We start from the raw sequence: 13,994 nt of genomic DNA, 5'->3' as shown, positions 1-13,994 counted from the left end.
TGGCCAAGGCTCTTGCCACCCCTGTAGTGCCTTTTTTAGGCAATGTCCTAAAGACAAAATTACCACCATAACAGCTACAAGCAAATTAAATCTGAGGGTTATGCTACTTAACGCTAGAAGTCTAAATCTCAAAATGCATTCGCTTGAAGCACACCTTAAAATGGAGAACATCGACATCTGTGCAGTGACCAAGACCTCCTTCAAGGCTCCAGAGAGCACCCCATCACTACCAGGCTATAATTCATACCACACCTTTTAGCCCCTAAACCTGGACTGAAGTACTAAAGGCGGTGGTGTCTCCATATTCATAAAGGATATGCACACCTCCAGACTAGTAGCCCAACATAACGCATCAGAGATACTTCAGGTGCAACTAACACTGGATAAAACTGCAGTCCAGGTTGCAACCTGCTATAGATCCCCCACCATGTCCCAAGACTCCCATTCCACATTCCTAAACACACTGGAAAATATTAGGGTACAATCCAATACCCTTATGCTGGGAGACTTTAACTACCCCTCCATTAACTGGGAAAATTACTTGTGTACCAACACACTTGATCAACGTTTTCTGGAATTCATTAATTCCAATGGCCTGGACCAATTCTTTCTTACCCCCACCAAGGGTAGAAACATCCTTGACGTGGTCATTATTAACATGGGTGACCGTTGCTCTACACCAGTAATCAACTCCTTCCTGGTCAGGTCAGACCACAAGCTAATCACCATGGATATCCACATCCCCCCTCACCCCCCCCCCCAAAGGAAATCACTGTAAAAAAACTTCTGCAAAGCCAATTTTGGGCTTCTAAAAACAGAGGTGGCTAACTTCACGACACCCATGCAAATGGAAAATTGGTGCATGACTGCTGAATCATACACCAATGCATGGTATGAGCACATACACAAGTGCATGGAATGGGCCATGCCAAACAGAACCAAGATGCTGTCCTCCGAAAAAAGGAAGCCAATCCGGTGGTCCCCTACCATAAACAAACTCTACAACAGAAGGAAAAAACTGTTGCAGAAAAGGGTGAAGTCCCAAGATTGGAAAAACTCCTTTGTTAGCCTCAGCAAAAAACTGAGATCCATCATCAAATCCTGTAAAGCTGGATATGAAAGCAAAATTGTTGCAGATTCTAAGGACAATCACAAGGCATTCTATAGTTATGTCAAGAATCTACATGGCAATACTCAGATCTGCTCTGAGTTACAACACAATGACAATACATATATAGAACCAACTGATATTGCCAACATATTGGCTGACAGGTTCAGTGTGAACTTTACCCCCTTTTCACCCCCTAAAGGGCCTATCACAATACCTGAGGAATGCCAAGTCCCTATTATCATGGCTACACAGGTAAAAACCGCACTGTCCAAAGCCAAGAATACAACTTCCATGGGACCTGATAATATCCCTGGCTGTGTTCTACATAGGTTCATAGGTAGGTACTAGGCTATCTGCCCGAGGGCATTTATAAGCCTAGATAGAGTGTCAGCTTTCGCTGCCCCATTGATTGATTAATTAACCTAGCCTCTGTCAAGAAGAGCCAATGAAGTGATCGCAGGGGTGTATTTTCTGTTACCCATCCACTTGTCAAGGCTTCTCTAGAAGAGTGTTAGTGAGGGGCTCTGCCTAATGTAGTTAGGAATTTTGTTCCAAAGTATGGGGAGTCTCTGTGACAGGAATCTATCCCTCCAGCATGTTCTATTTATTGTTGTGGTGAGGTTTAGCTCACTAGAGCACGTAGTCGCAGTGACTTGGATTTCTTTAGGTGGAGCATGTCCATCAATTCTGAGTTTAATATGGCTTTGTAAGTCAGGCAGAGATCACCTCTGAGTAAGCGATATGCCACTGAGTACAGCCGGAGTTTTTTCAGTCAGGCTGCATAGGACATATGTTTGAGGCCAGTAATCCTCTTGGTGAGGTGCTTTTGTGGTCTTTTCAGCTGTTGGAAGTGTCTTGTGAGGTACATCCCAAATGGAGCATTGTACTCTATGATGGGTCTGATGAGTGACGAGTAGAGGGGCAGTATAACCTCTTTATTTCTAGATGCGAACCCCTTAGTAATTAGATGGGCCACATACAAGGATTTCCTAACTATTTTGGCAATATGATTGTCAAAGAAGAGATTACTATCTACCTGGGTCCCCAGATCTCTTATTACCTCTTCTGTATTAAGGGGGCTGCCGCCTATGTGGTAATTCGTGGGTGTTTTGTTTTTCCCAAACGGGATGACTATGCATTTTTTTGGCATTTAGCTTGAGTCCATGACTTTGACACCAGGTGTCTGTCTCAGTAAGGCCTTTTAGAAGGATGTCCATGTCAGCCGGAGAGTCAATTATGGCTCCCAGTTTGCAGTCATCGGCAAACTTGGTTAGCCACATTCCTCCTGTGTTTGCCTGTACTTCTGAGAAATATATGCCAAACAGTAGGGGTCCCAGAACTGAGCCTTGCGGGACACCACTTGTGACTGGTTTAGAGTTGGACCTGAAGCCCGCTATTCTTACCGTGTGAGTTCTGTCTGTAAGCCAGTTGGCAACCCATCCTGTGACGTAGGGGTTTATGTTCAGGCTGGTGAGTTTTTCTATAATACCCGAGTGAGGAATGTTGTTGAGCGCCTTGGCAAGATCAAGGTAGCCTGTTTGAACCACCTTTCCCTCGTCTATGGCCTTGGTGACTGTCTCGAAGAAGTCAACCAGGTTTAGTAGGCATGATCTGCCCTTAACAAAGCTGAACTGGGTTGGGTCAAGTGTTTGGAGGTTCCCAGTGTCTTTGTTAATGAGTTCCATGATGATGCGCTCCATAGCCTTGCAGACCAGGCTAGTCAGGTGTATGGGGCAATAGTTACCAAGGACAGTTGTGGCCCCTCCTTTGTGGAGTGGAATATCCGTTGCTGTGCACCATTCTATGGGCACGTAGCCTCTGGAGAGGCTGAGGTTGAACAGTGTGTTTAGGTGGGGAGTTAGTTCGTTTTGCAGTTCGTGCAAGACGCAGCCTGGGACATCATCTGGCTCCATTGATGCTGTGTTTTTGGCTTTTGAAAGGGCTGTTTTCACCTGTGCTTCTGTGATTTCCTGGACACTACACTTTTCTGGTATTGTTGTAGGCCCTTTTGAAGGTGAGAGGGAGGTGAAGTTTGCACTGAATCTATCTGCCAGGATGTTGGCAATATCAGTAGGTTCGGTATATTTTATGCTATTTTGCACTAGCTCAGAGCATATCTGCGAGTTGCCACTTAGATTCTTGACATAGTTAAAGAAGGCTTTGTGGTTATCTTTCGAATCCTTGGCTATTTTCTTTCGAAGTTAGCCTTGGATGATTTTATGAGGGACCTTAGTTTCTTACTGATACTGATCAGGGATGTCTTTCCTTCTTGGGATTTGCTTTTTTCTGAACTAGTTTCCTCCTTTTGTTGTATAACCTGTTTATGGCAGGGGTCCACCAGACTGGTTTCCTTCTCTTAGGGGAGCGAGTCTTGGTTTTGCTAGGGATGGCATGATCCATGCATCCTTGTAGTAGAATTACAAAGTGAACTGGCACCACACCTGAGTACCCTGTTTAATCACAGCCTAATTTCAGGCTTTGTTCCTACTGAATGGCGCACTGCTACTGTCATCCCACTCCACAAAGGGGGAGCGACTACAGACCCTGGGAACTACTGTCCCATTAGCCTGGTGAGTCTGATAAGTCTGTAAGGCTATGGAGTGCGTCATCATGGACCTTATAAATAAGGACATAGGGAATCTCCAAACTCTGGACCCCACGCAGTATGGGTTTGTGAAAGGTAGATCATGCATGCTTAGCCTGATAGACTTCTTTGAGTCTGTCACTAGAGCTGTGGATGAGGACAAGGTAGTTCACACAGCCTACCTAGATCTTGCCAAGGCCTTCGACACCAACCCTCACTCAGGAATCATAGATAGACTCACCAAATTAGACATAAACCCCTATGTAATAAGATGGGTTTCTAACTGGCTCACTGATAGAACCCACACTGTGAAAGTAGCAAACTCCAAATCTGACTACCAACCAGTTACAAGTGGTGTCCCACAGAGATCAGTCCTAGGTCCTCTCCTGTTTGGCATCTACTTCTCTGAAGTTCAAGCCAACACAAAGGGACTCTGGCTGACCAAGTTCGCAGATGATTGCAAACTGGGAGCCATTATTGATTCTCCAACTGATGTAGACATTCTACAAAAAGGCCTCACGGACACCAATGACTGGTGCCAGAACCATGGCCTTAAGCTTAATGCCAAAAATTGTATTGTCATTCCCTTTGGAAAAAATTCGGTGCCCATGAACTACCACATAGGCGGTAATCCACTAAACACCGAAGGTGTGATAAGTGACCTGGGGACACAGGTTGACAGCAACCTCTTCTTTGATAACCACATTGCCACTGTAGTCAGAAAGTCCTTCTATGTGACACATCTCATTACAAAAGGTTTCTCATCCAGGAAGAAAGAGGTCATAATCCCTCTCTACTCGTCCCTCATTAGACCTGTTATAGAATACAATGCTCCATTTGTTATGTACCTCACTAGACACCTACAACAACTGTAAACGCCACAGAAATACCTCTCTAAGAGGATCTTAGGCCCTAGATACATGCCCTATATGGACAGACTCAGAAAACTCCCGCTATACTCTGTCTCTTATCACCTACTTAGAGGCAAGCTCTGCTTGACCTACAAAACCATGTCTGACCCAGAGATGCTAGATATGCTACACCTAAAGATATCCTAATCCCTCCATGCCACATGCTCCAGGAACCTTAACCTCATTACCACAATAAACAAAACATGCTGGGCTGACAGGTTCCTCACCCAGAGACTTCTCATACACTGGAACAAACTTCCCATTCAAGTCAAGCAGAGCACTTCACTGGCCCTCTTTAAGAGAAATCTTGACGAGTGGGTGGGCAATAGAAGTTCACCCCGGGATCACTTCAGTGGCCTTGCTTGACTGGGGCACTGGGAACTAACTTTGGGCAGCATGATGCCAGGGAATCTTCTTGGGCTAGGCTTATATAGGTTCCAGGACTGTTAGCCTAGTACACACCTATGAACCTAAGATGACCCCCACTCCCCAGTACCAAGACTGTTTTCTTGGGAACATTCTTTAATTCTGTTAGTCAAAAGCCCTTCTTCCCAGGTACAAGGTTTTTTTTCTTCTCCCAGTACCTCAGAGATCTACAAAAGAAATTATTTGTTACAGCAAGGGAGATTCTGATGGTCCTAGGGTACATGGCATCCTGCATTTTGATGATTCCCCTATCAAAACTCCAGAATAGGAAGCTGCAGTGAGTGGTTTCTCAAGAACTGTTGCTGTCTGCACAAACATTCTCTGGAGTCTCCAGTATCACTGCTTGCATGTCAAAAGAAAGAGTTGCATTGGTGGGAAAACAGCATCATGAAAATCCTAGGAGTGTCCTTCTTACTACTACAGGCAACCCACACCCTGACAGCAGACAGTTCAGATTTGTTCTGGGGAAGTCATGTAGGCAAATTAAAGGTTCAAGGGACCTGGAGCAGGCATCACACAAGTCAGCATATCTACTTAAAACAGATAGTAGCAGTAATCTAGACATTAGGGGCCTTTCAATTGAAGCTAAACATCCAAACCTTTCAAATTCTGATGGACATCACCATGATGTTGTACCTAAACAAGAAGTGAACAGGGTGCGGGGCACCCATTCTTTCCCTCTGTGTAGACTAACTATGCAACTTTGGCATGTGGGCACCCAGGTAGGAGTCACCCCCATAGCCTCTTGTGTGTCAGGTCAGGACAGCCAGCTAGCAGATACTCTGAGCAAGATTCTCCTGGACCCCAACAAATGGATACCTTGCAAGTGACACTCAAATGAAGTGTGCCAGAAATGGACCTTTGCTTCCCAAGAAAACAGGAGGCTAGACAAATTCTGATCAAGAACCCAGTTAACAGGAACATGGAGAGCAGATGCATTCTCTTTCAAATGGACAGACCTCGTCCTTTATGCTTTTCTACCTATATCACTGATACCCGGGGTATCACAAACAGTGGGGTCAGATGGGCCAAGAATGACCCTCATAACTTCTTACTATCCCATGCAACACTAACAGAGCAGGGACAAATCTGGACTCTTTCCACATGGATTTATTAACACAGAGCAAGGGGTTTCTCATACATCTGAATCCCGGAAAGCTGAAACAGAGTTTGCAGGATTGTTTTTTAATTCCAGCCAGGTAATCCTTTTCTCAAGATGTGCTGTCTGTTCTGAAGGAATCTAGAAAAAAAAGAAAAAAATAACAGAAAATCATGTGAAGCTAAGTGGAAAAGATTATTAATCTGGTGCCAGGCAAATGATTTTCTATCCATATAAGCCACCTTGGCGCAGGTACTAGAATACCTAATAGAATTAGTTCCACTTCACTGGCAGAGACAAGTGTTCTACTCAAGACTCTTCTATTATCTAGCTATTGCCACAGACAAAATGGGTCCTGTTAACTATCAAAGATTGTTATGCCATGTCCATGGAAAATATTCCCCCTCTGAAAGGCATGCTTAATCCTCCTCACAACCATCTGTTCTTGCCCCTTCATTCATGAACTCCTGAATCAGGGCACGATCGAACAATTCCCAAACGAATTCATAGGAAAAGGATTCTACTCCAGAAATTTTCTTTTGCCAAGGAAAGAAGGACATTGGAGACCTATCCTAGACCTTTCTCATCTTAACTTTCCTGAAAGTACCAACTATCAAAATGCTGTCTCTTTCCACTCTCCTGCCTTTCATTCTCCCACAGGCCTTTCTGATGCCCCTAGACCTGAAGGATGCCTACATTCACATACCCATTCACCCTTCTTGTAGGATATTCCTCAGGTTTTTCTCTGGCTCCTTGCATTTTCAGTCTACTGCTCTGCCTTTTGGTCTTTTCACAGCATCACAAGGGTGTTCAAGGTGTCAATCTCCAGTGGTGGCATTCTGACACTGTTAGGGAATTCATATTTTCCCCTACCTGGATGACCTCTTGATCTAAGCTCACTTGCTTGCTCTCTCTCTCTCTCTCTCTCCCTGTCCTCCTCCCTCTCCAGGAGTCCTTCTTCAGCATTTATACTTCACTCTCCAACTCTAGTCAGGTGTGGATTTCACAGTAAACTGCAAAAAATCCCACAGAGTTCCTACACAAGACCTTGTTTTCCTCGTCTGCAGACAACACAAAGAAAATGCATGCCTTCCTCCTCCAGGAGAAAGTTCACATTCTGTCCATATTCTTCCTAGGCCTTTCCTCTGCAACAGATTGCTCAGCAAGGGACTTGTTGAGAACTTTAGGTTTCATGGTGGTAACCATTCCCATGCTTCCCTCAGCCAGACTTCACATGAAAGAAATCCAGTTGTATCTGAAGTCTGTGTAGTCCCAACACTCTCACCCCTATGGGCATCCTGATTCCCTTCCTCCTTTGTCTCAAAAAGAAGCTAGTTTGGTGGAAGGAACAGGTCAGTCTCAACCCAGAACTTCCCTTCACTCCACCTCCTCCTCTTCAAGAAGTTTATCCTTGTATCTGTAAATATGTCTTGTTCATTTTTTATATGATACTATTCACCCAGGCTGTGCCAGCAAATGATCCACTGAGATCAGTGCACTACCCCAGTAAACAAATATAAATAAATTAAAATTCGCACACACCTCAGACATGGCGCGGGGAGTGTGAAGGTGCAGCAGTTGTTATCCTCAGTTTGGAAAGAAACGTACCGATCTGAAGGAAATGAGGGCTCTTCTGCAAGCACTGCATACCTTCCCACACTTCTTGAAATTTGGACTACTCCTAGTGAATGCAGACAACACCACAGTCATGTGGTGCACATACAAGCAGGGAGGCACCAGGTCTTACCAGTTATACAGGTTAGAAAAGGAAGCATGGAACTTAGCCACCCAGGTGGACATCACCCTCACAGCCAGATACATTCTTTCACAAGACAATGTGCTGGCAGACTTTCTACACCACTCCTTGGAGGACCTCCACAAAGGACACTAAACAGGCAGGTTTTCCAGGCAATCACCCTTCTGTGGGGCACTCCTTAGAGAGATAATTTTGCATCACCAACCAACCATCTGCTCCTCTATTTCGGCACCAGGGAACCTTGTCCCACAGCCTGAAGGACAAATGCCTTCTCCTTCCAATGGACGAGGAAGTTACTCTGTGACTTTCCTACATTGCTTCTTCCAAAAATTCCTCTGAAGGCACAAAAAATGTACTCAAACTCTCTTTTAGTGTCATTTTTTTGGCTGAGACAATATTGTTTTTCCCCTACTATTTCACCTGACAAAGGGAAATTATAGGAAATACCTCTACAACCACACATGATCACTCAAAAAGGATTGCTTCTCAACCCAAGTCTTCTCACTCTCAGCTTGACCTTGTGGATGATATGATTTTGTTTTATAAAAACCTTTATTGAATTTTCACTTGTGACACAGGTAAATTTACATTTATATAAAAGTAATCAAACTGTACTAACAAGTTCACAATTAAAATATTATACTTCATATATATTGCTATGTATCACATAACCTAAGCAACATTACATAAATTATTCAATTCCTGCATTTTTTAATTAAATTAGGTAATTAAAGTCCTGCCTTCTTTTAATCCTCATTCCTCCTCTGTATGTATTGTTCCCACAATTTCCATTTTTTCCTATGTAGTTTGCACCTACCTTTTTCTAAAGATCTCAATTCCTGTTGTTTTATCTCTGTTACTAAATTCACTACTTCTAATATAGTTGGTTTAGATTTTGATTTCCATTTTCTGGTAATTTCTTTTTTGGCAGCCACCATAATTAGAGATAGGAACTACATCTAGGCAATTCTGATTCTGTATCATAGTACAGAAAAATCATCTCCATTGTCACACCAATCTGCCCACCCAACATGTCCAACAGTGCATCCCGCAGGGAATGCTTAAAGTCTGCCAACTCACCCCACCCAGAAAATACGTTCCTGATTACCTCTGTCTTCCCTGTCTCACCTCCAACATTTGCGGTCTACCTGAGGAAAAATTCTCTGGAGTCTACTTAGGGTATAAAATATCTATGTAAACATTTCCAAGTAAAAATTCTAAATCTTGTAGCTATTGTTGCATATTCAGGAGACATACATATATCCTTCCATTGTATATTTGTGAATTGCTTATCCAGTCTGTCTTTGCAATCCTTTCTAACCTCTTCTGATTGATTTTTGTAGTTATCATACAATATTTTATGTGCTCTACTAATTATTGCTTTTTAATGGCATCTTCTGTTCTAGATTCTACTAAAAACTCTACCAGTGTTGATCTTTCGTTTAGGACCCCCTTGGATGATAGGATTTTAATCCCTTAAAGACACCTTTTCTCTGAAGAGGTTGACCAAGTACTAAAAGAAGCTAAGAGACCCACCATTAGAAAATCTTGCACAGTTAAATGAAAAAGGTTTTCTTACTGATGCCGCAAATACAGTCAGGAACCACTCTTATCACAGGTCCCTGCTGTACTGCAGTACCTATGTGAACTAATGCATTTGGGTTTGACTTACTCTTCTATAAAAGCTCACCTGCTGGCCATCAGTGCCTGCCTGCCCCTTAACCCTCCACTTATGACTAGAGCAGAAGTTTAGCTTTTTCTGTTGAGAGTTCTGCATCTTAACCTACCTAGGAACCCATCTCTTCCCCTTAGGATCTTAATTTTGTGCTAGAAAAGCTTACATTTCCTCCCTCTGATCCAGCACGTTCTGCTTCTTTAAAATGTTGCACTTGGACAACTTTCCTACTCTTGGCTCTCACCTCTTCTAGGAGAGTTTCTGACTTACAAGCTGTCATGGCCATTCCCCCTTTTCTTATTTTTTTGTAAAGGCAGGGTGACTGTCAGTGCTAATCCATTGTTTATGCTTAAGGTAGTGAACGAGCTGTCCCTCAGTCAGTCTGTTCACCTACCCTTTTTCTTTCCCACCCTTAGTAATAGGGTGAGAAAAAACTTAGATTCTCTGGGTATTCAGACAATTGAGATTTTATTTAGACACAATAAATTCTGCAAGAAGACTGACCAGATATTTAAATCTTGTAAGTTGGGCCAGATAGTCTTCAAACAAACTGTTGCAACTTGGATCTCTAAGGCCATCTCTTTCTGCTACGTGCACCATGGTAAATCCTTTATTTACTTCCCAGGAGCTCATTCCACCAGGGCAGTAGCTTTCTCAAGGGCTTTCACAAGGAAGTAAATGCCAGGTTTGTCTTGGAGGCTGCCACTTGGTTCTTTGTACAAACCTTTACCAAACAGTACAAAATCAGTACCTTCTTCCAGGTCCAGGGCTGTCTTTGCTAGGTCTGTCCTGTCTGGACTGCTAAACAAATCATCTAGTCAGTAGCCAACCACCCTTCTCTCTACCTCTTTTAGCTGTGAGAGTCACCAATATGTCAGGAATACTGCAACAGTGATTTCAGTCAGGACATAGTACAGTTGTGTTAGAACTTAACATAACAGTAGATGTCCTACTGATTACTGTTTCAGTATTCCTTCCCATCCTCCATCCCCTCTTCTCTGGCTTACTTCTGACTTCTTTTTCTTCTTCCCCTTTGCTCTAACCTCTGCTCTGCTGTATGGAAGTGGGGGAGTTTACTTAACTAAGCTACCCCCCTCCTAGCTCACCAGCTTCTCTTTGTCAATAATCTCAAGGCCACTGGCTTGAAGATAGTCTGAGAATCCACTTCATATTTCCATCTGTATACCCCTTCACATAAGAGCTAAGGTCTTGTATTGAATGTACAACCTTGGGAATATAAAGCTTTGGTACCCCGGCCAGACTTCAGCGGTGATCACCCAGATGTCAGGAATACTGCAGCAGTGATCACTAGGAAATCTAATGTTATGGTAAGTTCTTTCTTGGATCTGGCAAAATGTATTGACTTTTTTTGCCTGCTGGGACCAGTTGATTATCTATTAGGAAAAATCATGTAAAAGAATGGAAAAAACAGTGCGTCATATTAGCAGCAGCAACATAAGCCATCCTCCTACTCTACAGAAAGACTGGGAGAAAAAGATGTTGAGCTGTTTTATGACCTTATGATGTATCTTTCTTGGTAACCTCTTGCTGCAGGACTGCAGTCTCAAAGAACCACTGTTATGGCAAGTACCTTGTATCACTGTAGTCCCTTCACCATGCTGTTAAATACTCTTCTAAATCTCTAAATGTCTTTTATGTTTACATGTAAATTCTTTTGATCTTTTCTTTATCTTCTAGGAGCTGTATGTGCAGGACTACGGTAGCATTGACTGGCCAAAACAGCGTAACAATGTGGCTGCCTGTGATATTTATACACCACATAGTTGGTTTCTTACGCTGGTGTATGGTAAGTGTTTCCTCAGAAGTCCTTTTTCAGCAGTTAGCCAGTTATCAGCTTTCCCAGACCTTTGTATGCACTGTTTCCATGTAGAATCTCTGAGCCTCATTTATTACAGTCAGTTTGGTTCCCTTCAGATGTATACCTGTAACTGTCCTTTTGATGTACTGATTTTCAGTATGTTATGCTTGTGACCTTTGCAGCTTATATGCTACTTGTATTTTCCTACTTGTGGAACTATGCATATTTTTAACATTTATTTTTCAAATGCACTTATATGTGACTTTCTCATTTGCAGTACTGATGTTCTTCATTCCACATTGCTGCAGTCCTAACTATTGGGTAGTCCGCTGTCCAGTCGGCCCGAATACCAAAGTATATGGCTGACGTCGGTCAGGGCGCATTAGACTGACGTCAGTACGTCAGGGTACTAATGCGCATGACCGACGTCATATCCTCAGTCTTTTTTGCCGCATGGTCCGATGCAGAAGCAATTTTGCGAGTGCAGGTTGGCGTTCTGAAAGTTTCTGAAGCCAGAGTTTCAGACCGAATCAAAGTTGGCTAAGTACCCGTTGGGAATATTTTGGTTTTTCTTGCCTCAGTATTTAACCGGATGTCAGAAAAAGTGAATAACTGTATTTCTTGTGGGAAACAGATACCTCATAGGGATTACCATACTTTGTGTATACCTTGTTTAGGGCCTGAGCACGACGTTGTTGGATGCCGCTCTTGTGCTAGATTTAACAAACGCACTATTAAGAGAAGGTTAGACTGTGCCAGGTTAGTGTTTGGGAAGCGTTGTAATTATAAAATGCCGCCGGATGCTCCGGCCGCTTCGCTAAAAACGCAAGGACAAAACAGCAAAGCCTAGAGTGGAAGAACCGACAGTCCCAGACGCCGGTTCTTTAGAGGGCTCAGTGGAGCCGGAGGTTTTGCCAGGTGTTTCTTTGGAGTCTCAGGGAGAGACTTTACTGTTACAGGATGTATCCTCTCAGGAAGTAGGCCAGGCTGAGGGGCTTCTCAGGTGGCTGTTCTTCCCTCTCTTCCTAAGGTGGTCAGAGCCTCCCTTCTGTTTCCAAGGCTTCTTTGAGGGGCAGGCCAAGTTTTGCTTCAGTGGGGGTTTCTCCTAGTGCTTCAGGGTCTTTGCCTAAGAAACATATGCTTAAAATGGCAGAGGATTTGATTACTATGATAAGGGGTTCTATGCCCCCTCCTGATAAGAGGCCTAGGGTGGAACCTGAGTTTGAGAGTTTTGAGCAATGCTCGGAGGCTTCGGAGTCTTCGGCTGAAGACTTGCAGGAGTACCCTCCTTATTCTGATTCTGATGTGGATGATTCTACTCCTTCTGCTTCTCCTGAGGATTTTTCATTTTCAGAGACTCTGCATTCCATGAGGGAGCATTTTAAATGGGAAGGTCAAGATTTCTCTGATTCCAGGAAAAGGCTTAGGGAATTCTTGTTTTACCCCAGCATAGGCCTTTAGCTATACCTCCTGTTTTGAATGTGGTGGAAGATGTTTTGCAGAGGCTTCCTGAATCCTGATTCTTTGCCTCCTGCCCCAGTTAAACCGGATAGGTATTATAGGGTGCCTGAAGCTCATAAGTATCTTTTTAAGAGTCCTAGGGCAGACCCGGAAACTGTCTCTCAGGGGCCTAAAGGTGTGAAGGCCTCAGTTGTTAAAAATCCTGTCCCTCCTGATAAAGAGGCAAGGGCTTTGGATAGATTGGGAAAGAAAGTGTATACTTCTTCCACTTTAGCCATGAGGGCGTTGAATTGTCAGTTTCACATGTTAAAATATCAGAATTATCTTCTTTCACAGTTGAAATCTAAGGTGGATGCTCTGGCGGAGGGTATTGAGTGTAAAGAGTTGCAGGATTTAGTTCATGTGTCTGAACAAGTGGGTAAACATTCCTTGCAATGTGGTTTTGATGCTGTGCAGGCCTCCTCCAGGGTGGCTGCCACTGGTTCTGTTCTTCGTAGGCACGCCTGGTTGAGAGATCAGAATTTAGCTGAGCATGTTAAGACACGGATTTTAGATGCTCCCTTGCAGTCTGATGTGTTGTTTGGTTCGCCTGTAGAAGCAGTTTTGAAGAAAATGGAGGACAAGGCTAAGTCTATGCAAACTGTTAAAGATTTTTTGCAGGTGCAGCCTCCGAAGTTTAGTAGAAATTGGCCTGCTAAGGGATGGACTTATCCTGCTTATGATTCCCAGTCTAGGGGTAGGTCTAGACGTGGTAGGGGCAGAGCTCAGGGTTCTTTTAGGCCTAGGACAGGGAGTTCCCCTGCTCAGACTTCTGGTGAGGGCAGGGGTCAGTCCTTTCGTAAGCAGACCCAATGACCTGCCTTTTCAGCTGCCAGTTCATTCTCGCCTGGCAGCACCGTTGGGAGGAAGACTGTTTCTTTTCAAAGAGAATTGGGATTTAATTACCCAAGACAGATGGGTTCTGGATATCATTCACCACGGTTACAGGTTTTATTTCCATACCTTGCCTCCTTTCAAAGGCATGCCAGACATTCCTCCTCTACAAAGACAAGAGGCTCACAAGCAAATTTCTCTGTTACTCCAAATAGGGGCCATTCAGCCGGTTCCTGTGCCAGAAAGGGGCCTAGGATTTTATTCTCGCCTGTTCCTAGT

The 13,994-nt window shown here is 43.7% G+C and overlaps 1 protein-coding gene across 3 annotated transcripts in view; it reads left to right on the top strand.

Moving 5' to 3' along the window:
- LSS (lanosterol synthase) overlaps positions 1-13,994 on the top strand; it is a 787,682-nt gene that overhangs the window by 243,375 nt on the left and 530,313 nt on the right. For all 3 annotated transcript variants that reach the window (XM_044060550.1, XM_044060549.1, XM_044060551.1), the window contains one exon: positions 11,261-11,369. In XM_044060550.1, coding sequence (XP_043916485.1) covers positions 11,261-11,369 — 109 coding nt within the window. The remainder of the gene's footprint in view (positions 1-11,260; positions 11,370-13,994) is intronic.

This window comes from Protopterus annectens, chromosome 2.part0 (genome assembly GCF_019279795.1).
Source record: "Protopterus annectens isolate FY-2018-M chromosome 2.part0, PAN1.0, whole genome shotgun sequence".
Taxonomy (NCBI): domain Eukaryota; kingdom Metazoa; phylum Chordata; order Ceratodontiformes; family Protopteridae; genus Protopterus; species Protopterus annectens.
This window is presented reverse-complemented; position numbering and strand designations above follow the sequence as displayed.